This window comes from Phyllostomus discolor, chromosome 5 (genome assembly GCF_004126475.2).
Source record: "Phyllostomus discolor isolate MPI-MPIP mPhyDis1 chromosome 5, mPhyDis1.pri.v3, whole genome shotgun sequence".
NCBI lineage: Eukaryota > Metazoa > Chordata > Mammalia > Chiroptera > Phyllostomidae > Phyllostomus > Phyllostomus discolor.
In genome coordinates this window covers 7,504,864-7,528,667 of record NC_040907.2, presented here as the reverse complement: position 1 = coordinate 7,528,667, position 23,804 = coordinate 7,504,864, and the positions used below count along the sequence as shown (strand labels likewise).

The window sequence follows — 23,804 nt, the reverse complement described above, 5'->3', positions numbered from 1 at the left end:
AAAGCCCCAACGTGATCCGAACAAAGTGTTTTTATAAACCCATGAAAAGAGTCCTTATTAGAAAGACTTAGGCGGGAGGCCGGCGTGGGGGCTGTGCCGGGTCTGATGGCTTCTGCAGGCTCCTGGCAGGCGGCGGTCATTAGCCGCCGCGCTCTGGGCAGGCTCCGAGTCGGCTCCCCGTCACGGGATTTTATGGGATTTGCGCACAGAACTTTCCTACAAAGCAAGGTATTATAGGGCGGATTAGGCGGTTCCAAAAAGCAGAGGTTCTGGCTCCCCTGTCTGATTTTTTTAGAGCCTTTTTTAAGAGGCCCCTAGTCAGGGGGCTCCGTGGCCTCCCCCCCAGAACTCCTGGCTCCCGCCGCCGGCTCGAAAGCAAGCGTGCTTGTGCAGAAAGATCACCGAGTGGGTTTTTCCTTGGGACTTTAAAGGCGTTTAAAATGATGGGAATCACATGTACTATGCTATCACTCCACCACGGTCCCCCAGAGACTGGGAGCATTCTGATGTGCTTCTTCCCGTCCTCCCGCTGCGCGGGCCCGTGCGTGTGGTTCGTGCAGGGCATGCCCGGGACAGGAAGACCAAGCGCCCGGGCAGGGGGACAAAGGAGCGGAGAAAAGGACGCTGAAGGAAAACAGCTAACTCTGAATTCCATACCGGCCACTCGCGGACTCCGTGACCTTGGCCGAGCTGCTTGACCTTCAGTTCCACAGATCCAAACAGGCAATACAGACTCCCTCAAGGGGCCCGTGTGGATTAAATGGAATTAAATGAAACGGCTCCGAAGCATCCCGTGTGCCGCCTGACACACCGTAAATCCTGGCCAAGCAGCGACAAAGGAAATGCGGATCGGTACCTCAGACTGGTTCTCTCCCAAAGCGGCACCACGCTGGCCACACAAATCTGTGTCCTGACGCTTTCAGGGTCTCGCTGTTGTGACTGTGGGAAAACAGGCTTCTACTCCCAGGAGCTAAAAAAAAAAAGAAAGAAAGAAAGAAAAAAAAACCTATACCCTGCTCTTTTTTTTTTTAAGATTTTATTTATTTATTTTTAGAGAGGGAAGACAGGGAGATAGAGAGAGAGAGAGAAACATCAATGCGTGGTTGCTGGAGGTCATGGCCTGCAACCCAGGCATGTGCCCTGACTGGGAATCGAACCTGCGACACTTTGGTTCACAGCCCGTGTTCAATCCACTGAGCTACGCCAGCCAGGGCTATACCCTGCTCTTTAGACTACATTTTTAACGACATGGTATGTTGTCAACATCGTGTGCATGTGTAGGGGTGTTCGTGGTCTTTTCCTCTGCAATCGACTGCCCCAGTGTGAGCCCAGCGTGCACCTGACAGGCTGCACCACACCGTCCAGTAGATCTGATTATACGGGGTGCCCCAGCGCCGCCGCTGCAAACAGCACCATTTGGACAGGCTACTGGGCCTCTCTGGACCTCGGTGTCCTCGCCCGCTGAACTAGACGGCCCTGGTTCTCCCGCAGTCGGTGGCTGCAACGGCTACCGAGCTAACCCCATGCGGCATCGTGGTGCCCTGGGCACTCGGTAAAGATGTGGTGATAACTGTGATCACTCAGCTTCTTGCACTCACAAGCCCTGATCTCCACATGAGGAACAGAGGCACTTCTGTCTGTCTGCTTCCTACTTGTTTTTATAAACGGATGAGTGCAATCAGTATGCAATGAGACACTGCAACAATCGCCCCCATGGGGCTTGTCGACAGTGGAGCCAGGGCTGGCAGGCTCGGGGAGACGGGAGGCCAGATGTGGCCAAGGAAACCGAGTCCAGAGGATAGGGGGTACGTGTGTGAAGCCGAGGGCCTCACCTCTGTCGCATCCTCCCGCCCCCTCCGAAGGTGTGGACGGGGCCCTCTGGGGCATCTCGGAGAGCCTTCTAGTAAGTAGCAGAGATGTAACCGGTTTAGGGGTGTCCACTGCCGAGAGGCAACGGAGGGGAGACACCAGGGTCCCAAGTTAGACCCCGAGAGTTCTACGTCCTGCTTGACTGTGCACAAGCCTGTGGCCCCAGCAAAGTGACTCAACAGCTGGGGGGTCTCAGCGTCCCCATCTGTTAGGACTCAAGAAGATACTACTTCTGAGGGGCTAGGAACGGCACCCAGGGGTGCGGTGAGCGCTCGGTGAACGTTAGCTCATCCCAATGACTTCAATCCGCGATCGCGCTCTCACGTCTCATTGCGTTTCTTTTTCAGCTCCTCAGGGAAACCGGTCTCCCTAGTGACTGTCTGTTTCTCACCGTGGACATGACCTTGGTCGGTCCCCACAAACGCATCTCCAGAAAACAGATGATTCCCTGATTCCTTAGGTCTTCCTAGATTGATGTCTGCTGGCTTGACGGTGGTGGGCACCGGCAGGGATTGGCGGACCGCAGTGCACAGGGCGAGGCTGGCCCCGCCCCGCTGGCCCCGCCCCACTGGCCCCGCCCCGCTGCCCCAGCTGGGGATTCCGGAGAGTAACGGGAAGGGGACCCGTCTTTGTGCGGCCCGTGGTCGCAGGGGATGACGGGAGACAGAATTCCACGGAAAATGCTCTCCTGTGTGCGGGAGGTTCGCGTGGTCTGGAAGGAGCCTTCTACCTGCTTTTTGATCTTTCAGGTTTTTTTCTAATGCGTCCAGTCCTATTAGCCAGGCCTCACCAAGGAGAAAAGGGGCCCTTCTGAAAAAATGTTCTGAATTAAAAGAAAAGGCATTTTGTGGGATTTTCAAATGTCTCTGACTGTTGCCGACCAGTGTCCCCTCCCCACAGGGATTTTCCCACTTGTCTGAAGCCTGAGGTCCCCTCTCTGCGTCTCAGACAACTCACCCCCCTCCCCCCAAGGCGTCCATCCCCACAAAGACCCTCCAAAGCAGTCCCTCTTCAAGTGCACATAACACCGGTTTCTGCTGGACCAGGCGGTTCTGCAAATCCAACCCTCTCACTCAACGTTGCCAGCTGGTTCTGCTCAGAGCAAAGTAGCCAGTCGTCCAGCAAAGCCATGTGTGCATGTATGTGCATGTGTGTGCACGTGTACACATGTGTGCAGCACACCAAGTCACCGATATTAAAATCCTGCCGACAGGAGTGTCCTTTGAGGAAAGGCCCCCCCTGAGAGGCCCCTGAGCTCATGCTCATGGCAGCAGGGCCTCCAGGGGTCACTGCCCACCTGCCAATTACCTGGTCGCCGTGGCCACCTCCCCTGGACACCCCACGCTGCCTCCTCACGGCTGTCCCTGTGCGCGCCCTTGCTTTGCCACAGGCTGCTCTGGACCCAGCAGCAGAGCGCTGCTTCCAGAACACGGATCCCATCCGCCTCCTCTGCTCCTGTGGCACAGAAAGTGAGACCGCAGTCACCCCGTGGCCTGTGTGGCCCTCCCCTGGCACTTCCCAAACTTGAGCACGTGCAGGAAGTACCTGGAGGTGGAGGGGAAGAAAAGGCAGGAGCTGGCTCAGGGGGCCTGGGCTGGGGCCTGAGGTTCAGCATGTCCTGCCCACCCGTGCCAGATGCCCCTGATGAGCCCCGAGGCCCCAAGGGGAGCCCCCCACCTATCTCCTTCCCCCGCCAGCCGAGCATCCTCCTGCCTCTGGACTTCCTGTACCTCCTTTTGGGGTTCTTCACCCAGATTTCCTCAGGTTTCTCTCCCCACTCCGTTCAGGGCTCTGCCCCATTGTCACCTCAGGGAGGCCTCCCCTGGTCACCCTCCATAAATAGCTGCCCAACCTCCTGACCCCCATCACTCTGTCCCCACAGGGACCCCATTTCTCTCTGCCGTGACCCTGCTTGTATTCTTCCTGGTCATCTTCTCCTTCTGCCCACAGAGCAGGGACTTTGCTGTCCTTCCCAGGATGCTGTCTCTCCAACATCCAGGACAGGGCCAGGCACAGAGCAACCGCTCAGCAAGTACGTGGTGAACGCACAAGTGAGTGAATGAATAAGTGCATGAGTGAGTGAGTGAGTGAGTGAATGCATGAATGAGTGAGTGAATGCATGAGTGAGTAAGTGAATGAGTGAGTGAATGAGTGAGTGAGTGAATGCATGAGTGAGTGAGTGAACGAGTGAGCGAATGGGTGAAGGAGTGAGTGAATACATGAGTGAGGGAATGAGTGAGTGAGGGAATGCATGAGTGAATGCATAAGTGAGTGAGTGAGTGAATGAATGAATGAATGAATGCATGAGTGATTGAATGTGTGAATGAATGAACGAGTGAGCAAATGAGTGAATGCATGAGTGAGGGAATGAGTGAGTGAATGCATGAGTGAGTGAATGCATGAGTGAGTGAATGTGTGAATGAATGAATGAGTGAGCGAATGAATGCATGAGTGAGTGAACGAGTGAGCGAATGAGTGAAGGAGTGAGTGAGTGAATAAATGGAGATACACATTTGAAGGATTTCACTACCTTTGCTCCCCAGGCTTTGTGTCAGTGACTCAGGGTCTTCACTGGGTGGACCACAGGTCTGACTTCACTTATGAAACACAAGTTAAAGACGAAATTACCAATCACAAGATGGTGACCTCAGAGCACTCACCCAAATGCAGAGCCCTTCTGACCTCGGGGCGCTGGGCCACCACACGGTCACACGCTCTCCAAGCCACCACCCACCCTCCAGCCAGCCACCACCCTTGAAAAGCTCCCAGTCAGAAAACCAGTGATTACAGTGCAGTGTGACTGTGCTGGGAGGGACGGAACTGTGGGGGCCAAGAGGAGGGACCCCAAGGCCAGCCTTGGCTGGGGACAGGGACATCGGGGACTGAGGGGGGAACTGGGAAGAGCTTCCAGGAATAAACGCCACTTTGCAAAAGGGTTAGGGGTTTACTTGGCCAGGGAGAAAAGGTCCCAGAGAAAAGGCTGCCGGTGGGTGTGGGGTGGAAGGTGCCGGGCCACTCGGGGAGTGCCCAGCCCAGCTGGTCAGCCCAGGAGCACCGCCAAATGGCAGCCGTGTGGCTCCGACTCCTCAGCAAGACTAAGAGGCCCTGGCCAGCAGGGGCCACCTAAGAGCTGGCATCTCTGGAGCTCTGGTATCTAATCCTATTGTCGTTACTACCCTCCCTCTCCCAGTGAGGAAGCTGGAAACGAGGGCTGGGATGAGGCAGAGCCGGGGTCGGAACCAAAGCTGCCAGAACCCCAAGCCTGAACTGTTGGTGGCCAACGGGCACCGGGTGCTCCTCAGACGGGTCGAGTCAGACCAGATCCCCATTCAGCAACCTTGGTACTTGAATTTGGCTGAGAAAGAATTCAGAGCGAAGACTCAAACTAGAAGAGAAAGTGTATTTGGAAGGTCACAGAGGTAGAAGGAGTGAGCCGTGGAGGAAATGGGCTCAGGAACAAGTCACAGAGGCAACAGAGGGGCACTCAGAGCTCAGGGGAGAGAGAGGCAGGGAGACCCCGCCAAGGGGGCGGGCTGGGCACAGGCCGCACTGGGCCCTGCTCTGGAGGGCATTTATCTGGAGGACTCAGGGGCGATCCCAAACGGTACTCATCAGCTTTCCAGGCGTGTCCTTTCAGGGCCGTGGTGTCTACTGATTGGTCCACACCAGGGCCACAGGTTATTGGTCAACGTACATCCTGATTGATGTCTGTCAGCCGAAGCGTTGCTCTGTGTGGTTTTCTGCTTCTCTGGGCCTGCAGCTGACACACATCCGAGGCCCAGACGTCATCCCCAGGGGTCGATGCTCAAGGGAGTGGTCGTGCAGGGGCCCGCATGCCAGTCCCACGAGGTCACTCTTTGGCCTCTTGTTCCTCCTCCGAGGAGGTTTGCCACAGGCCTGGTGACAAGCCAGGGGAGGAAAGGTCAGGGAGGGTCTGGACCACGTGACCAGTGATATTTATGAAAGGTCGGGGCCCTAAACCACAGGACCAGCGATACACTAGGGGAGGAAAGGTCGTCGGGCAGCGAGGTCCTTGCTTTCCCAGTTCTGCCCGTTGCTAGGCACCTGGGGCTTTCCACCCTGGTGACCTTCTGTACCTGGCCCAGCGTCCTAGCCCTGCTCCTGCCGGCTGACTGCGGACCACACAATCACCCCGCACGGCTCCACTCCCCTCCTACCTGTCTTGCTTCAGCCTCCGTGGCCTGTCTGCCCCTACAGGGGCCGCCCAGGTTGAGGGCTGGAGGCTGGCTGGTGGATGGGTTGAAGGGGTGAGTGAGTGAAGGGCACCCCTGCTCCTCCAGCTTCCTCTTTCTTCCCCACTAGGTGCCTGTGAAGCTGAGGAGAGCCACCAGCCCAAGACAGTGCGAAGGAGAGATGGCTCCTGTGTGGGGGTGGAGGGGGCGGGGTCAGAGGGGCAAGGAAGCCTGTGTGCAGGATGGAAATGAGGAGGTGCCACGGATGGGCAGCTCTGGGATGCTCTGGCACAACCACTTGCCCTTGGACTCCTGCTCCCCCATTGCTCCCACCCCGGATGCTGGTCCCAAAAGCCCAGGCCGGGAGCCCAGGGACCTGCCTGTTTGATGAGCTCCCTGAGTGATTGATCCTGTGTGTTGTGGGGGAAACCCAAGCCTAAAGCAGACAGAGCTGAGCGTTCGGCCACGGTTCGAAGCCCACCTCTATCTCTTAGCTGTGTGATCGTGGGTGACTTTCATTTCTCCAGGCCCCGGATAAGTAGATGGTAGAAGGCAAGGCTTGAGGCCCATGGATCTGTCCAGTTCTCAGCGGAGACGGTAACTAGGAAAGGGCCCGGTTAAACGACTGCACGTGAGCACTGGTGTCTTCGGCACTGGGGATGCAACAGTAAGAAAAAAAAAAGATGGGGCTTGGCCCTGGGGATGGGGGGTGGGAGAGGACTGGCGACAGCCTGGTGGCCCATCCGGCAAGGGTGGCTGTCTTGGGGGACCACCTGTAATCCTGGCACTGGCTGAAGGGGGCCAGGAGGCGGCTCCGCCCACCCTGTGGAGCCCTCCCACCTCCAGCGCCCACCCTGGGCTGGGAGAGCTGAGTCATGGAAAAAGTTAGCTCCTCAGGCTGTACCCTCCCTCCCTCCTCCATCAAGCCCACAAAGGCTCCTTTCACTTTTTTTTTGGGGGGGGGAGAGGGGACAGACTGTGGGGCCCTCTCCCCAGGCTGCGATGTGAAATTTCAAACTTCGCCCAGGAGTTACATCCCCCACCCCCTGCCTCAAAGGAAACTAAGGGGGGAGGAGATACCAAGAGCAAAGGACCTGGGATGGGGAGAGGGGGGAGGGGTGGGAGGGGCGTGTCCCCTGCAGTTCTTGCTAAAGCCAGGCCACAGGGTCCCTCCAGGCTGGCTTGCCAGCCAAACTGTGCACCCTATCCCCACTCCCCCCCTGCCCCCCTCAGTGCCCCTTGCCCTCATCTTCCTGGAGAGCTTGGAGGGGGCTCAGAGGACATGACAGCCCCTCTCCGGAGCAGCTGGGGACGGAGAGGCCGGGGGCTCACAGGGATGCCAGACCCACAAACCCACATCCTGAAGGGGGAACCAGCAGAAGAAAATCTGTCTGCTTCCCCGCCACAGTCCAGTCCCACCTCCTGTTAGCACTGCCCAGCACTTTCCTTTTCGCTCTGATTTCAGCCCAAACCAAGATGGTTGGGAGAAGCAAGGGGAGCCCCTGCGTGGCCTTGCATGAGTTACTCAGATTTGTGGAGCCTCTGTGTCCTCCTGAGAAATGGGCACAGGGGCACCCACCTCCCTGGGCTATGCAGGGGATTCAGTGAGGATGTGTGTGAAGGGTGTGACGGGGCGAAGTGCAGTTGGGGTTCTCAGACTCCTTCCCACTCCGGCGGAAATCGTTAGGTAGGACCCAGTGGTCACCTCGTTGGTCCAGCACCTGAGCAGGGTGGGGGCCGCTGGCTGGGGATCAGGGAGTTACACTGCTGTGCGTATGGGTTACTTAACATCCCTGTGCCTCAGTCTCCCCATAAAGCAGCGGCTGTGTGTGTGGAGGGCGGGGCTATGTGATCTTCAGGAGCCTTTTGAGACCTGGAAGGTAAGTTGGCTGGAGGCTGGGGCAGCTTGGAGGCACAGTGTCGTGTCCTGGCCACTAGGCGGCCTCGAGGATAACAGATGGGATCAGGCAGCGCGCACCCCTTCCAGCTCTAGACTTTGTGAGCTGTCTTCTTGGCAGGCCTGGGCCGGCACCAGCCACCGCGGGGTGGGAGAGGCCTGTCTCTCCAGAGTTAGGGTCTCTTTTCCCTTTTTACAGAACTGCAAGGGAGGAGGCGGCAGCAGTCACTCCGACGGAGTCCTGACTTTACCGGTGGCCCCGGGTGGCCGGGGAGTCCAGAGAAGGCAACGGCAGGCCTGCCAGCCTCCAGGCCCTATTCTGGGGGGGTTGGATGGAGGCAGAAGGGAGCCTTGTCTTGCGCCTCTCTGCTCCCTCCTGACTGAATGGGGTGGCTGAGAAGAGGGACCCGGTCTGGATTCGGATCCCTCCCTCCTGCCCTTCCTCGTGGGGTCACCTGGCAAATGGGGGTGTTGGGACCCCACTGCCAGGTCCGTGGGAGATTCAAAGTCAGAACAGAAGCTCTCAGTGCAGGGCAGTCAAGCCCCCTCTCCCAAACCCTCCTCGCTCTCTCCGGATAACCAGTTTCCCTCCCAGTTCATCTGGAGGGAAGACCCTCCCCTGTAGAACTTCTCCCCAGATCTAGAGGGTCTTTGCTGTGGAGGAGGGGGTCACCCCCAGCCTCACCTCCCCAAATGAGAGTTTCTCAAAAGGACTTTCTCTGAGGATCCCAGCAGCGTCACCAGCCAGAGACCATCGGACAAGCCGAACCCGGTGCACCCAGCCGGGCTGAGGAAGAACGCAGGGGGGGATGAGGCCTGGACACGTCTCCGTGCAGAACCGCTGCCCCAGATTACAGGGCAGCTCCCTGGCTTCCTCTCTCTCCTCCTGGCCTGGGCCCATCAGGGGCAGCAGGAAGCAAGTCCCATCAGCACTTTTAACTGGGGCTTCTCTTTAGTGAGTCACCTCCCAGACTTCCTGCAACAGACAGCTCTAAATAGCTGGGTCCCACCCTCCAGCAGGGGTGGCGTTCTTCATGGGGGAAGACGGGACGTTGCAAGGTAGGGTGCCCAGCTAGGGCAGCCCAAGGAGACCCAGAGACACTGCAGCCGGCACTGCACGGAGGGGGACCCTGGTTGAGGACGTTTTGTTTACAGGCTTTTGTTATTAAGGAAATTGCTGTCAGTCAAGGTAATTCTAGCCCAGATGAGCAATAAATACGCTCCCACCTAATCTTATGGGGATTTTATTGGCACCTTGGGGGCAGAGGTTCCTCTACTCTGCCCACCCTTTCCCCTCACAGCAAAACCCTGCTCCCCAGCTGTTTCCCCCATCAACGTGAGAAACTCGGAGCAGCTTTAGAAAGTGCAGTCCGAGTGAAGACACAAGACGGCCGGGCAAAGGTCGGGAGTGGCTTCCTGGTCCTACCTGCAGGCAGGGGGATGAAACGGATAACTTGAAATAAACCCTGGGCGACCTGGTTGGATCAAGGCATGCGCAAGCTCCCCCAGGCCTGCCCGGAACGCAGGGGCAAATCACCTGGTCCCCCAGGCGCCCTAGCTCGGAGAGACCGCGTCCCGGACAAGGAGGAATGTCTGAAGGAGGGAGCCGGTTCGCAGGAGTCGATTCCAGCGTGTTCGAGTTACGCTGCGAGCCCTCGGAGGCACCGCCGGCAAGTCCCGGCTTGCAAAAAGGGGAGCCAGTCCGGGGAGAGCTCGAGTCGGAGCGAGCCCGAGTGCGCGCCCGCGCTCGCGCGCGCGCGCGCCCCGCGACAGCGCAGGGGGAGGGGAAGCAGCGGCAGCCACTCAGAAGAACGGGAGTGAAGCCTCCGACCAACTTTAACTGTCAATCAGAGTTAATGGGGTATTAAAAAAAATGGGGGGAAAAAAGGCCGCCCTCTAGCTCCGCGCCGCTGCCGCCTCGGGAGCGAATGAATAAGGCAGCGCAGACCCGGGCGTCCGATCCACGCGCGCTCCATACCCAGGCCCTCTCCAAGTTGGAAAGGACAAAAAGAAGGCAATAAATGCTAACGAGGGAGAGAGAGGGAGCCGGATCGAGCGGCAACTCCCAGACTCTGCTGGAAGAGAGAGGGAGGGAGCCGGAGAGAGCGAGCGCGCGCGAGGGCGAGCCATGCACGTAAAGAAACTGACACCCGGACCCCCCACTTCTGCTGCACGTTGCTGGCAATCAGAGCGCGTTTAAGCAATTTCCTGAGCCCAAGAATAGCAATGAGTCGGGAGACTTTCGCGGGCTGAAATTGGGAGCTCCAAGCACTTTTCCCCCACTTTTTTTTTTCCTGGAGAAGGGGTGGGGGTGCCGCTACAATTTGGAAACTGCTTTTTTTTTTATCTTGCACTTTGAAACCGCGGGACTGTGGCGGGGTGCGCGCGTGTGGTTGGTGCCCTTTTTTTTTTCTCCCTTCCCCTGCCTAAACTCCTCTGTCAGCCTGTAAACATTACCTGCGAATTCCCCAGCCGAAACGGCGGCTGGGGCAAGAAACTTCTTGTTAGAACTTCCCACCTCCGGCTTCTCCTCCACCCGCCTTACTGTCCCAACCTTCTGAGACGCTTTTTCTCCTCCCCAGGAGGATTTATCTTTTTTTTTTTTTCCGTTCTTCTTTTTCTCACCCGGTGCTTTGCATTGAGAAGAAGTGATTTCAAGAGTGGCCAGGTGGGACGCCTCTCTCCCCCTCATTCCGTTTATTTATATATTTTTTGAGGTGTTTTATTATTTTTTTTTCCATTCCTGTTCGGTCCGGGGAGTTTCGCCCCACGCCCTGCCCGGCTCCGCGGCGCGGAGGATGGTGTGGAAATGGCTGGGCGCGTTGGTGGTGTTCCCTCTGCAGATGATCTATCTGGTGGCAAAAGCAGCCGTCGGACTGGTGCTGCCCGCCAAGCTGCGGGACCTGTCTCGGGAGAACGTCCTCATCACCGGCGGCGGCAGAGGCATCGGGCGCCAGCTCGCTCGCGAGTTCGCAGAACGCGGCGCCAGAAAGGTACGTGGGCAGTGCGAGTCCGGGGGGTGGGAGCCGGAAGGTGAGAAGGGCCCCCGGGGGCGGGCGCCCACCTGCTGCGGCGGCTGGAGCCCGCGCCCGGGCGCCGAGAGTCGCCCGCCGCCCGACCTCTCTGCGCCACCGGCGAATGCTGAGCTAGTCGGTTTCACCTTGTAAATTTCCCGGGCGCCGGGACTGTCTGTTTTGGCAAGTCCCGAGCTGATCCGCTCCTTGAGGATCGGTGGCTGGCGGGCCGCTCACCCCCACCCCGAAACTTAGGAGACCCACCCATTTCCCACATTCCTCCCTCCCGGAGGAAGGTGCCGCGTTCCCCCTCCTCACTTCCCCTCTTTGCCACCACCCTGGTGAGTGCAGGGTGTGTGCGCTCCTGGGGAGAGCTGGGAGCCAGCGCCTGCTAGCTGGCTCTTGGTATTTTCCTTGGCAACCCGCTTCCCAGCCCCAACCTGGGCGGCTGAAGCTCTGGCGGAGGCACGGAGAGAGGGGGCGCTTGGTCTGGGTTTGAAGAGAGGGAGGCGGTCTTGGATGGTCTAGTTTGGACTGACGGGCACTCGCAGGCCCAGGTGTTTGGAAATCTGGAGCGAGGGACCCAGAACGGCAGCTGATAAAGAGCCCTTGTTCTTACCTTCAACCCTGCCCCCCCACCCCCCACCCCGCCGCCCTCCTCAGAGGGGGGATCCTTTTCTCCAAGCTCTTGCCTTTAACTTTTTGGTAGCCCCGGCACCTCTTCCCCCAGTTCCCCCAGACCCGGTGCGGGAGAGTGGGGAGGGTGAGCAGCCGGCTGTCACCCAACTCCGACCCGAGCCAGGCTGACTCACCCAGCCCTGTGAAGAGGAAGAGCAAAAACAGGGAATTCGTTTGAAACTTAAACTGTTGAGAGCCGGGGGTGGGGTGGGGGTGGGGGGTGAAAGGGCCGGCAGAGCCAGCTGATCTGACAGGGGGCCACATACCTAGGAGATTAAGTAAATATGTACTGTAGAGGACCAAACCTGCATGTAATTCCAGGTTGCTTTTGTTTTGTTAAATACTGCCCTGAGATTTACAATTCCTCCGGGGTGGCTGGGACTGGGACTGAACTTTGGAGCCGCAGCTATCAGCCAAAGCTGATTGCCATTAACTCTTCCCTCGCCGGCCAGCAGGGCCCTGTCCTGGCCCAGCGAGCAGGGGTCAGCTGTCCGGGGCTCCTGCCTCTCCTTGGGTGGTTTGGACAGCTGCTTGACCTTGCAGTTGGAAGGGGAGTTCGGAAGTGGTTTTAACCCTTGGACACACGGAAAAAGGAGAAGTAACGCTTGTTCTCAGTGGTTTCGTTTCTTTGGGGTGATGCCCCCCTGGGGAAGGACTCCCAAAGCCCTTTGTGGAGGGGGATCAGGAGGGCAGATGAGGGTGCCCTTGCTGGGGGCCGTGGTTCCGGGACAATCTCGTGTGATTGTCATTCCTTAGCTGTCTGCACCCCACAGAAACTTCTCTTCTGACGCTTCCAGCTGGCCCAAGTCCTGGGTCTCTTTTACTGCGCTTGTAACTGGCTGCAGTGGGCATAGGAAGGACTCTTTGAGTCTGTGTGGAAAAACTTGACTGACTATAAACAAGCCTAAACTGAAAGAAGGATGTGACCCTAGGGGGGAGGAGGGGAGAAGAGTGCAGAGAGCCCTGGGAACCGCGCCCACCTCTCTTAGAATGGACCTGCTTTTCCAGGGAATCACCCCAGGGCCACTCAGAAGTATGTCTTAAATTGGTGCCTGGCCCCAGAGGCCGGGTGCATGGGTCCTATGAGACTCCCAGTGCCACGCACCCTCACGTCTGTCCTCGGAGCAGTCAGGATGCCTGGGAGCAGTCAGGATGCCCAGGAGCGAGCGCGCCCTATCACTCATCACTGTCTGACCAATTACTGGAGCTGCTTTTTAATGAGCCGTCCTCTCGCTGCCACCGTGGGAAATTTGGAGTGGAGGCTTCTGGCCTGAGTCCTCCTGGGGCCAGGGAGAGGGCCTTGGGACAATCTCCAGACCTAGGGGTGTTTGGGCCCTGAGGAGCAAGTGTTTGCGGCGTGGGGAATTTCTGGGAGACTGCTCAGGGGGTCGTGTGCACGGCGTGGGCTTTGGGGCAGCCCTGGAGCGGCCAGAGAGAGCTGGGGGAGGGCCCTGCCCAACCCTGCAGCCTGTGGTGGGGTGAGACCATCAAGCTGAGGGTGACTCTCCTTCCTGGGGGGGGAGGGGGGTAGAGGCTGCACCTGGGAGTGCTTCTGGCGTGGGCTTGGGTGGGATTGGACTCGGAGGGGAAAGGCCCCCCCAGAGAGAAGGAAAGAAAGAAAGAAGAGCTGAGTCTCTGTATAGAGCTGGCACATTCCGGAGAGGTCTGTTTACTTTTCAAGGGGGGGGGGGGACAATCCAGTTTCACATAATGACCTTGAGTCAAAAGGGATTTGGCAATATTTGTGGGCAGCAGTGTGCCTTAGGCTGTAAAGGTGACCCAAATAAGAGTTTTTCTTAAAGGGACACAAAGGCTCCGGGAATGGGGAAGTCCCCCACCTGGAGGCAGGTCTCCCTCCCACCAGGTACCAGGGTTACCGAGGCAGGGCCCCCGGTCATGGTTAGGGTCTCCAAGGGGAAGGCTTTCCTTTTCATTTTCCACGTCCTCCTGGAATTCCTCCCACGCAAGCATTTATAGAGCATTTGGGCCCATCCCTCTACCTCCCTGCCCCCAAAGGCTCCTGGCTAGGCAGCTGGCCCAGCTTCCAAAGTCTTTGACCTTGACAGGGCTTTAGCAGGAGGAGGGGGAGGAGGAGCGCACTGTTTGTTTGGAAGCGTTTGCAGTGGCTGTTCCAGCCTTCCGTCCAGTATGAGGAAGTGGCCGGACTGGCGCTCCGGGCGTGACTGCAGGCCTGCAGAGGCAGGGGCCGCATACCGGGGCCTGACCCCTCGGTCGGGGATGGGTAGAGCCGGGACTCAGGGATGTATTTCGGGGGGGAGGCGGTGTGAGAACGGGCCCACAGTGGCTTCTGCCGTGCTGTTCTTGAATTTCTAGTGCATGGGTCTATAACCCTGTTCCTAACGCAGCCGGCCGGGAACTAACCTCCTGTACAGATTTGTGACTCCTGTGCCCCATCACATCCACTCAGCAAACGCCATATTCTTCCCATTCCAGCCCCGAGGGCGGGCCCAGGCCCAGCTGTCCCATCTCCACGAGACCTCAGCAAGCCTGCCGAGTGTACCTGCCAGGTGTTGGCGTGGCTCTGGGTCCTGGTTGGGGGTGGGGGAGGGGTAGAAGGATGGGCCCAAGCTGTATATGGACTCCAGATTCTGCCTGCGTCTTCTCTGTCTCTCTTTGTATCCCTGTGTCCCCTCCTCTTCTGCCAAAGACACAGTCATTGGATTTAGGGCACGTGCCAAGTTCACTGTGACCTCATCTTGACATCCTTAGCCAATGACATCCCCAAAGACCCTCGTGGACAAAAAGGGGGCCCCTACGCAACCTGACAAGTGCAGGGGAGGCCAGCACGGCGAGCCCTACAAACTCAGATGGAAAAGAACCACAGAGGAAGGTCCGGACGTAAACTTGTTAGCTGAGAGCAAGTCATGGTGGAGGTCGCATCCTAGACTCCTAGCTCCCTGGACCCTGTTAAGTGAGCCTGTCCGTTGTCATGTTGCGTCTAAGGGAACAGACCCGTGCAGTGGCAGAGTCGTCTCCTTGTCAGGCCCCTCAGGGCATCCCGCCACACGGAGCAGAGACCGGGGGCCCTCGTGGTTGTCTCGTTGCCGGAGCTCCAGGTCTGCACGCCGTAAATGTCAGTCTAAACTGCCCTGTACACCGACCAGTGTGAAAGGGGCATGTGTTCCTCTGCTTTGCTTTTTATGCAGCCCCACAGATTCCCCCACTTTGCTTCCTCCAGCCCCCTTAGTCTATCACCAGTGGATTTCATGTAACCCTCCGTACTCTTCTCCTTTTTATTTTATTTTACTTATTTACTCTTAGAGGGAGGGGGGGAGAGAAACATCAATGTGTCAGAGATACATTGATTGGTTGCCTCTCACAGGCATGTGTCCTGACTAGGTATCGAACCTGCGACCTTTTGATTCACAGGCCAGTGCTCAATCCACTGAGTCACACCAGCCAGGGCATCTTCTCCTTTGATTCTGATGTAACATAAGCTACAAAACTGCCATTCTACATGAGCCATTTTCTGCATCCCTTGAGACTTTGCTTCCCAGCAATTGTGCTCAGTTTGGCTCAAATAAACTCAAAAAAGTTCTCTACAGGCTGGGAAGTCTCTTACATCAACACTCTACTTCCAAATAAGGCCACTTTCTGAGGGTCCAGGTAGACATGACTTTGGGGGGGCGGGTGCGCTAATCAGAGGAAGCCCAGGGGCACTGCTCACCTGCTCAGGGAAGGCTTCATGAGGGAGGCGGCCTTTGAGTGAGCCTTGAAGAAGCTCAAGAGCTTCAACCAGAAGGAATGCGAGACGGGAGGGCGATGCAGGTGTGAGAAACCACGCGACCAAAGGCTGTGTGCACCTGGCTGAAGTTGGGGGAGGGGGGTGGAAGGCAAAGACAGAAAATATCACAGGACTTGAGACATAAGCAGGGAGTGTGTATCTCAGACTCCGAGTTCGGCCAGTCCCGATGAGAAAAGAAAAAAGGAGGAGAGGCGAGGGGTTCGAGCAGTGATCTTGTGGGACCCAGAGCCATCAGGGCCAAGTCCCTGCATGAAACAGTCGAAACGTAGTGAAGATCAAGGAGGCTAGGGTGGCTTGGGAGACAACTTCTCCCTGAGCACAGCCTTTGCCGGGAATTTCTGGGAGGAGCACCGGGCTCCTGTTTGGGAGCGGGAGGGCAGGCCACCTGTCCTACCTGTGGCATCTAGGGAAAGCCTTTCGGCCAGCCCCAGGGTTTCAGACAATGGGCCTTACAGTTTGGCCCGGCTCTGGGAACAGACAAGCACCTCCCTCTTACTGCCCCGCCTCCTTCCCCTGGGAACAAAATCGGCCACATCCAGGGCCGTGCCCCCTGTGGCCTGGCTCCCCTGGGCAGGGGCGACAGAGACTGGGCTCTAGGCCGGGCTCTGCCGGGACCCTAGAAGAGTCGATACCTGCTCCGGGCTGCAGCCAAGAGGCACACCTATGTGGTGATCAGAGGGGACCCAATGATCGCTGAGGTCCCAGCCCGCTCTCACGTGTAGCCATCCCAGAGAGAAACCTATTGCCAAGCTCCCTGAGGTGCAAGGAGCCTTTGGCAAAAAAAGAAAAAGAAAAAAAGTTTGTCCTCATTGCGGTGATCTTAGCCTTGTTTTGCTAGTCATCAGATTCCACTTAATGAAAACTAAGCAGCTCTGTTACAAAGCGCACCCTCGGTGGGCAGGACCACCCCCCGCCCATTCCTGAACCACCTCCGCAGCCACCAGGTAGCCATCTGCCAGAGTGGTTTCTTCTCTCCTGTGGACGTTAATATTTTCAACCCGTAGTTTTCAAGGGAATGGGGGGGTCCGAGTTTTCCAACTAGCACGTCAACCAGAACTTCCTGCGTGTTATCCGAAAACCCCCAAATTGAGTATTTGGGCTTCGGAGAAGGCTCGCTGGGTCCAGACCACGGGGCCGGAGTCGCCGAGTCCGGCTTTGGTCTGCCCGGCCCACCCGGTGGTTCTCATTCAGACTCCGGGCGCTTCCGAAGGCCCCGCCCTTCGAAGCCGGGGGCGTTGCTGACCCCTGCGCAGAGCGCCGCCCGTCTGCTCCGCGTGAAGGCTCCTTCCCGGCGTCTCTGGTCCATCTCCACCTTCTCGCTGCCCGAGGTGTGCCCGAGGAAGTCATCTGGGCCACATTCACGCGCACCTAGCTCTCAGCCTCCCCCTCTGTCCTGGAAAGAGAGCTGCTCGTTGCACTCACTGCCGCGTGTCCTCCAAGGCCCGGCCCCCGCCTGCCGCCTTCCCGATCCGGCAGGGTTCTGGCCATGGGCGTGCGGAGGGTTCAGACCCGAACGCCCGTCTTTATCTTTGAGCAAACGCACGACCACGCCTAGAACGTTGTAAGGTGTCCTCCTGGGTGGCTTTAGAAGACATAATCTAACAAATATGCCAAGTATATAAGGTATTTGAAAGGGAATGCTGGAGACATTCCGATGAGCCACACGGGTCAGGAAAGAGGTGAAGCCAAATGAACAGCGGAGACGCGAGCCTCTTCAGACGCGGCGTTCTCAGGTGTGCGTGCGTCTGCGTGCATCTGCGGCGTCTGCTGCAGGCCGGCGGGCGCCCTGAACACGAGGCAGGGAAACGAGCACACGCCGGGAGTCTCGGAAAGTGGGGGGCCAGGTGCCACGACAGGGTAGGCAACGGAGGGCTGATGGGACTCCTTAAGTCATTCAACAAACGTGCCACACCCCTTCCGGGTGCCAGGCCCCATTCTGGCCACTGGGGACAGAGCGGGCAGCGTTGCAGACAAACATCCCCACTGGAGCTGACCGGTTAGTGAGGGGCAGACAGGTAATAAACTGGAGACACGAGATGGTGCGTTAGGTCGTAGCGAGTGTGAAGGAGAAGGCAGAGGAGGCCAGGCCCACGATGAGACCTTGGTGGGAGAGGCGGCGCAAAACTCCAGGCAGAGAGAAGGGGAGGGGCTCTGAGGAGAGGAACATGCCCTGCCCTGCTCCCCCACCTCCTGCGCTGCCTCCACCCCCTGCCCTGCTCCCCCATCTCTGCCCTGCTCCCCCACCCCCTGCCCTGCTCCCTCACCCCTGCCCTGCTCCCTCACCCCCTGCCCTGCTTCCTCACCCCTGCCCTGCTTCCTCACCCCTGCCCTGCCTCTACCCCCTGCCCTGCTTCCTCACCCCTGCCCTGCCTCCACCCCCTGCCCTGCTCCCCCACCCCTGCCCTGCCTCCACACCCTGCCCTCCTCCCCCACCCCCTCCCATGTCCCTCACCCCCTCCCATGTCCCTCAGTTCCACCCTGCTCCCTTATCCACCACACTCTCCCCTTCATTCACTATGTTCTGGCCACACTGGCCACCTTGAAGTTCTCCCGAGATCCTTGGGCTCCAGTACTCTACATTGCTGCAGTGCTGTATGTGAGTGTGGTACTGTGCGTGACTGTGGTACTGTGTGTGACTGTGGTACCATATGTGACCATGGTATTGTCCGTGACTGTGGCACCACATGTAACAACTGTGCTCCTGTACATGCATGCACAGTGCTTTATCACAGTCATTGCTTTGCCCCAGCCCAGAAGCAGGTGTGGTCAGCCGCCCACTTCTAAGGTGCTGGTGAAGTGAGGTGCCCAGGATGCTGGGCCTGAGTCAGATTTGGAACCCAGGATTCCCCATTTAAAAACTAGGGCCTTCCCTGCCGGAAAAAGAACTCAGCCTGGGCCGCTACCCCGGTCGGGGTTATGGAGAGGTCGAGAGACACGCTGGGAAGTGCTGGGGCCTGGTGCATGGAAGGTTCTGGAGAGAGGGTGATAAGCAGTGCAGCAGTCAACAGGATGGGGCCAGGACGCAGTGACAAGGACTTCGACAAAAACATTTTTTTTTAAACCCCTGAGTAGCATTATTTGCATACAATGCCTGGGCCCCTGGCCAGAGGATTAAGGTCGTCGGTGGGGATCAGGCTGTGCTCTGAACAGCTCGCTGGTGGGCCGGGACACGGCGCAGCTGCTCTTCCTGCCAGTCGCCGCGGTCCAGTCCCTCACGTGTGCAAGGAGCACACGCTAACTCCTTCCAGACACACCTGACGACACCACGCTGGAGCTTTTCAAGTGATCAGGGAGCTCGATAAGACAGAGAAGGCAGAGATCATTGTAGACGAAGAGAAACCTTGGAAAAGACTTCTTGAAGGGGGTGGTGGCTGAGGGGGTTGCAGCGAGTCTTCAACTTCTGCTGGTTATAGAACCCTCTGAGGACCTGGGGAGAGTACAAAGGTTGCACCAAGACACACGTTTGTGTGCTGCTGAGGATCCCCCACGCCCGCCCCCACGCCTGTCTCAGGCACCAGGTTCGACAGGCCTGGACTAGATCTGACCGAAACCTGTCTAACTCCTTCCAGCCTGGATTTGGGTCCTGGACTGGAGCTTAAGTCAGTGGCAGGGGACCTTCCAGTGTCCTGCGGCACAGAAGCCAGGACCAAGCCTGGGGTGGACAGTACGGAGTTGGAGCCGGGTGGTGCTGAATGCCAGCGAAGGCCACCCAGCCCGAGCCTTTACGACTGCACTTGGCCGTGCCCTGCTCCGGGGAATGTGACCTTGAATTCCCTGCCAGCGGGGCTAGAAAAGCATTCGGATCAATGAGCCACATGGTCACTTTGTCTGCACTGAAAACAGACCCCTGGAGGGTGTCCGTAGGGGAGCTGTCTCCTGTTTGCACATCCTGCTTGTACACCCCGTGGGCCATCCGAGCCCCAGCAGCCCCCGAGACAGACCCCAGCACCAGCCGAGGTTCTTGAATCATATTACCAAACTGTTCCAGAGCACCTGGGGGGCCCCAGGCAGGTGGGACCATGTGGAGGTGCAGCAGAGTGGGTTCCAAGCCCCCCTCCCCCCTTTAACTAGATTGGCTTCCGTTCTGTCCATTCCGTAGCTCAGAATTCCAAGTAAGATCTGGGTGTGTGTTCGTGAAGAATGCCACAGACTGAAAGAGAAGAAAGAATAGGCTTGAAAATAACTGTGCTGGGCCCTAGCTGGTGTGGCTCCGTGGACTGAGGGCTGGCCAGTGAACCAAAGAATTGCGGGTTCAATTCCCAGTCAGGGCACATGGCTGGGTTGCAGGCCGGTCCCCAGTGGGGGACGCACGAGAGGTAACCACACAATGATGTTTCTCTCCCTCTCTCTAAAATTAAGTAAATAAAGTAATTTTTTTTAAAAAAGAATCACGCTGGGAAGTCACTCAGGACACACCCCTCTCCACGCTGGTCCTGTCCTGGACCGGCTGAGGGTTTTCGAGTTGGGTCTTTGACCGTTGGCTCTCTCTCTACTCCAGGGTGAGGAAGCTTGTGCACTGAGGTGACCTCCTCTCAGTTTGTGCCTCTGGCCCTCAGGAGAGGGGCCCCACTCCCACCCCGAGCACATGGAGCCCCAGGCCCCACTCGGCCCTCAGCGGGGGCCCCTCCGTTGTCACTAGGGAGCCCTCATTACTCACCCAGAACTCAGACAGCTCCCCACGGGGACCCAGCCCAAACCCAGCTCCCAGCCGTAGGAAAATGTGACATGGCCTATGCAGTCCCACAGCCAAGGGCTGGCCCACAGGCCGTGTCAGAGCCACCGGGATCTCTGGAGGGGCAGAGGCCGGGGTGCTCGTGTCATCTGCGCTGCAGGCCAGGGCTGCTGGGAGCCAGCTCCTGTCTCACAAACCCCCGGGGGCCTCCCAGGGACCCGCTGTGTGGTCCTGGAGACAAGGAACTTCATCTCTCTGAGCTCCATTCCCCCCATCTGAAAAATGGGGGGGTGAAGATGCGGTGAAATGACATGTAACACTCCCGGTCCACCATGAGAACGTTTGCACAAAATGGTGGCTCCGTCTAGTGGGGGCTTGGGGGGTACAGGGGACACCCCCAGCCCCGGCTCCACACCTTTTGTCTGTCGGACCAGGCGCTCTGCTGGGCGTGAGGGGCGAAAGGCACACAGCCGCTGGCCGGACTCGCCCCGGGCCTGGGATTCCCCCGGGAGGAAAGGGGGAGCTCTGCCCGGACCACAGAGGCCCTCAGGAATTTCAGCTCTTGACCCTTTCTAGAAACCCGTGGGAGGGGATCATCTTCGCACAGGGAGGGCTCAGAGCCTGGTGGGGGACTGCTGACAACAGCCCCTTTCTCCACGGGCAGGGGCTGGTCCAGGCAAGGCCCTCTGCGGCCAAAGGGTGGGGGCCGGCCCAGGGTGGGACCTCTGCTGCGTCCCGGCTCGCCACCCACCCCCAACCCCCACCCCCCCACCAGCCACCCAGCTGTCCCGACGTGGGCATTAGTCATTTTCATCTCTGCGGCCAAGTAGCTCAACTGGACAGGGTTGGGCTTTGGTGAGGTCAAAGGCATGGGTTACCGTGGCAACTCACCACGCGTTGTGGCTGCTTGTTGTCATGTGTCTTCATCAAAAGACTGTAAGATCCTCAGGGACAGGGGACATATCCTCTTAACTCACTGAGTGTCCTAACCACAGTGTGCGGCACATGGTAAGCACTTAATTAATGTTCGTTGCCTGAGCAAATGCATGGCCGATCCATCACAGCTGGTGGAGGCCGTGTTTAGTGAGCACCTACTACAGACCAGGGACTCTTCCAAGCAATTTACAGTCATTTCCTCCCCACAGTGAGTTCTGTTATCTTTTCATGGGTCGAGATTCTGAGGGTCACTAACTTAAGATCACGCGGCTTGTTAAGCGACCAAGTAGGACTTGAACCCAGGGTATCTGCTCTTGAATCAGTGAGTTTCGTCACCTCCGGGTCCTTCTGTGAGACAGCACCGCCGTGTCAACAGCCCCTAGCCTAGCGGTCTGTGCTGTACGTGCCTTTAGCAGCCAGGGAGTCTAAACGGATCAAACGACATTAACTCCTGCTTTCCTGACGGTGGGTCCGGAGGGTCCCCTGGGATTGGTTCGACAGCTCACGTGACCGGAGGCCCCTGGTAGGTCCGCTCCAGGGGCTCACGCGATGTCGTCGGGGCTCCGCCTCTCTCCACCCAGGCCCTCTCTGCCAGGCGGCAGATCACATCCGTCCCTTGCTGCCTCAAACCCCCAAGCTCCCATTCAAGTGGACAGACTGGTGTCCTCCACCCAGCAGTCCCAGAAGGGTCCAGGACTGGGCGGCCCTGGCTGTGACTGGGTCGAGCCCGAAGGAGTTGCTTGTCATGGTTCGGTGATTGATGGGCCGGCCAGCTGTGGCTCCCGGGTTTGTCTCTGAGCCAGGGGTGCTCCAGCCCCAGCCAAGCCACAGATGGTGCTTGCAAGTGAGAAGGGGGTCTTCTGGGGGGGAACCTGGGCGCCGTTACCAGGAGCAGGGCGATTGGGTGCGGGCGTCCAGGCCCCCTTCTCATGGAAGGACACTCCAGTTTTCAGTCATCCTGAGAGGGAACTTTCAGGACACGCGGGCCTCCCTGTCGGCCCGTCCTCCGGGTCCAGTCCTGCCCACCCCATCGGGCCGCTCACTGGCTCTCGCGGGTCAGAAGAGATGAGCTCTCCCCAGTGCAGCCGGAACCGCCCGGCCCTTGGGCAGGACAAACAGCTGCTCAGAGCGGCCGGACAAGCTGTCAACAGACCTCCTGTGTCATTTTCTCCTGGATTTGAGGCCACTGTGATGGGACAGGAGAAAGAGAGGCCCTCTGCTTAGGTCGCCTCCTTCCCCGCTGCAGGCAGGTGAGCCAAGGCAGCTGATACCGGGCCCTTCCAAGGTGGGGTCCTTGCGAGCTCCCAGGACCCAGGGGACGCAGTCGAGGCAGGCCCCTGAGCCGGTCATGGGGAGCTGGGGCCAGTGTGACCACAGAGGTCAGCCTGACCTTCCCTCGGACAGGCAGTCCTGCCAGACACCACCCGTGTGAGGTCAGGCCACCCTTGGCTCCCACACCCCATGTCCTCCCATCTCACTGGGCAGAGACGGGGAGTGTCACCTCCCGGTGAACCCCAGCAGAGGGGGCGGGGGCCTCCAGGCCCCCCAGTGCGGGCTGGGTACGCTGTGTGCCCTCCCAGGGCTCACACCTCCTCGGCCGGCAGCTCCCTTGCCTTGGTTTGGGGGCCACCTCTCGAGTCTTCATGTTGACAGGTGTGTGTGTGTGTGTGTGTGTGTGTGTGCGAGTGTCCGTGTTTTTCTTCCCCAAGGAGTCGGTGTAGAATAATGACCCAGATTTCAGCTCAGGAGTCAACCAACCAAAGTTTCTAGGCTGGCTTTTTCCATTCGATTGCTGAGTGGCCCAGGGCGAGTTACTGGGCCTCTCGGAGCCTGCTGCTTCATCTGTAAAGTGAGGATTCGAAGAGACAACGTATGTTAAGTCCTGAGCACAGGGTGTGTGGGTCGCAGCGCACATTGTCCTTGCCGGTGAGGCTGTGGGTCTTGTGAGACTGTCCACTCCCGCCCCCTCGTGCTCTGTCCACAACAGGCTTTTCTTCACGACAGGAAGGGTTCGTTTTTCATGAGGCTGATGGCTTAGCGTGGAGACCGGCTCTGCCTGCGAGAGCCCAGGCTTGGGGGCAGACCCGAATCTCACTCCCAGCTCCTCTGGCTGGTGGCCTTGGACCCGTCGTCCCCCAGGCTCCCCACAGAAGCCTCCTGTGGCCCCTCCAACACACGACCGAAAAACAGCGCACACATTCGTTCTCTTGCCGTTCTGGGGGTCGGAAATGCGGCGCGGGTCTCGGGAGCTAAAACCAAGGGCTCAGGGCTGCCTGCCTTCGGGAGGCTGTAGGGGAAAGTCCGTCTCCTGGCCTTTCCTGGCGTCCAGTGCTGCCTGCAATCCTTGGCTTGCGGCCCCTCCCTCCATCTCAAGGCCGGCAAGCCTGCACTGCTCTGACCCAGCGTCCACGGCCACATCTCCCTCTAACTCCCGCCTTCTGTGTCCTTCTCCCACCGCTAAGGCCCCTTGTGATGGCACTGGCCCATCTGGATAATCCAGGATCATTTTCCATTTTAGAGTCAATTGATTAGCCCATTTAATGCCACCTGCAACCTTAACTCCCCTTTCCCACGTAAAGTAACCTATTCCCGGGTTCTGGGGACGTGTGGGCACGGGGGCGTCCTTGGGGGAGGGCACATTCTGCCAGCCATGCCCTCGGAGCCTGGTTTTGGAAATGACAGTGCTAGTCCCGACCTCCCAAGGCCGGGGGACGATTCCAGGAGACTTCTGACCCTGCAGGCGGCCAGGGGCTCGGAAAATGCTGCTTGGGTCTGCCCT

The 23,804-nt window shown here is 58.5% G+C and overlaps 1 protein-coding gene and 1 long non-coding RNA gene across 4 annotated transcripts in view; one reads left to right on the top strand and one right to left on the bottom strand.

The window, feature by feature from the left end:
* Window positions 1-14: 14 nt before the first annotated feature.
* Window positions 15-9,622, bottom strand: LOC118500516. 3 transcript variants are annotated; one of them, XR_004903066.1, is made up of 4 exons: window positions 8,645-9,612; window positions 7,847-8,160; window positions 3,178-3,324; window positions 15-216 (listed from the first exon to the last, which is right to left on the bottom strand). It is a non-coding gene; the product is annotated as an uncharacterized LOC118500516 (long non-coding RNA). The 3 variants fall into 3 exon arrangements; XR_004903068.1 differs by lacking the exons at window positions 15-216; window positions 3,178-3,324 and having other exon boundaries at window positions 5,776-8,160; window positions 8,645-9,385; window positions 9,497-9,622; XR_004903067.1 differs by lacking the exons at window positions 15-216; window positions 3,178-3,324 and adding an exon at window positions 5,776-7,422.
* A 251-nt stretch (window positions 9,623-9,873) lies between these two features.
* The window catches only part of DHRS3 (dehydrogenase/reductase 3), a 37,442-nt gene continuing 23,511 nt past the window's right edge, over window positions 9,874-23,804 (top strand). Inside the window, exon 1 of the mRNA XM_028512285.2 lies at window positions 9,874-10,952. Within this exon, the coding sequence (XP_028368086.1) occupies window positions 10,758-10,952 (195 nt within the window). The 5' untranslated portion in view covers window positions 9,874-10,757. The remainder of the gene's footprint in view (window positions 10,953-23,804) is intronic.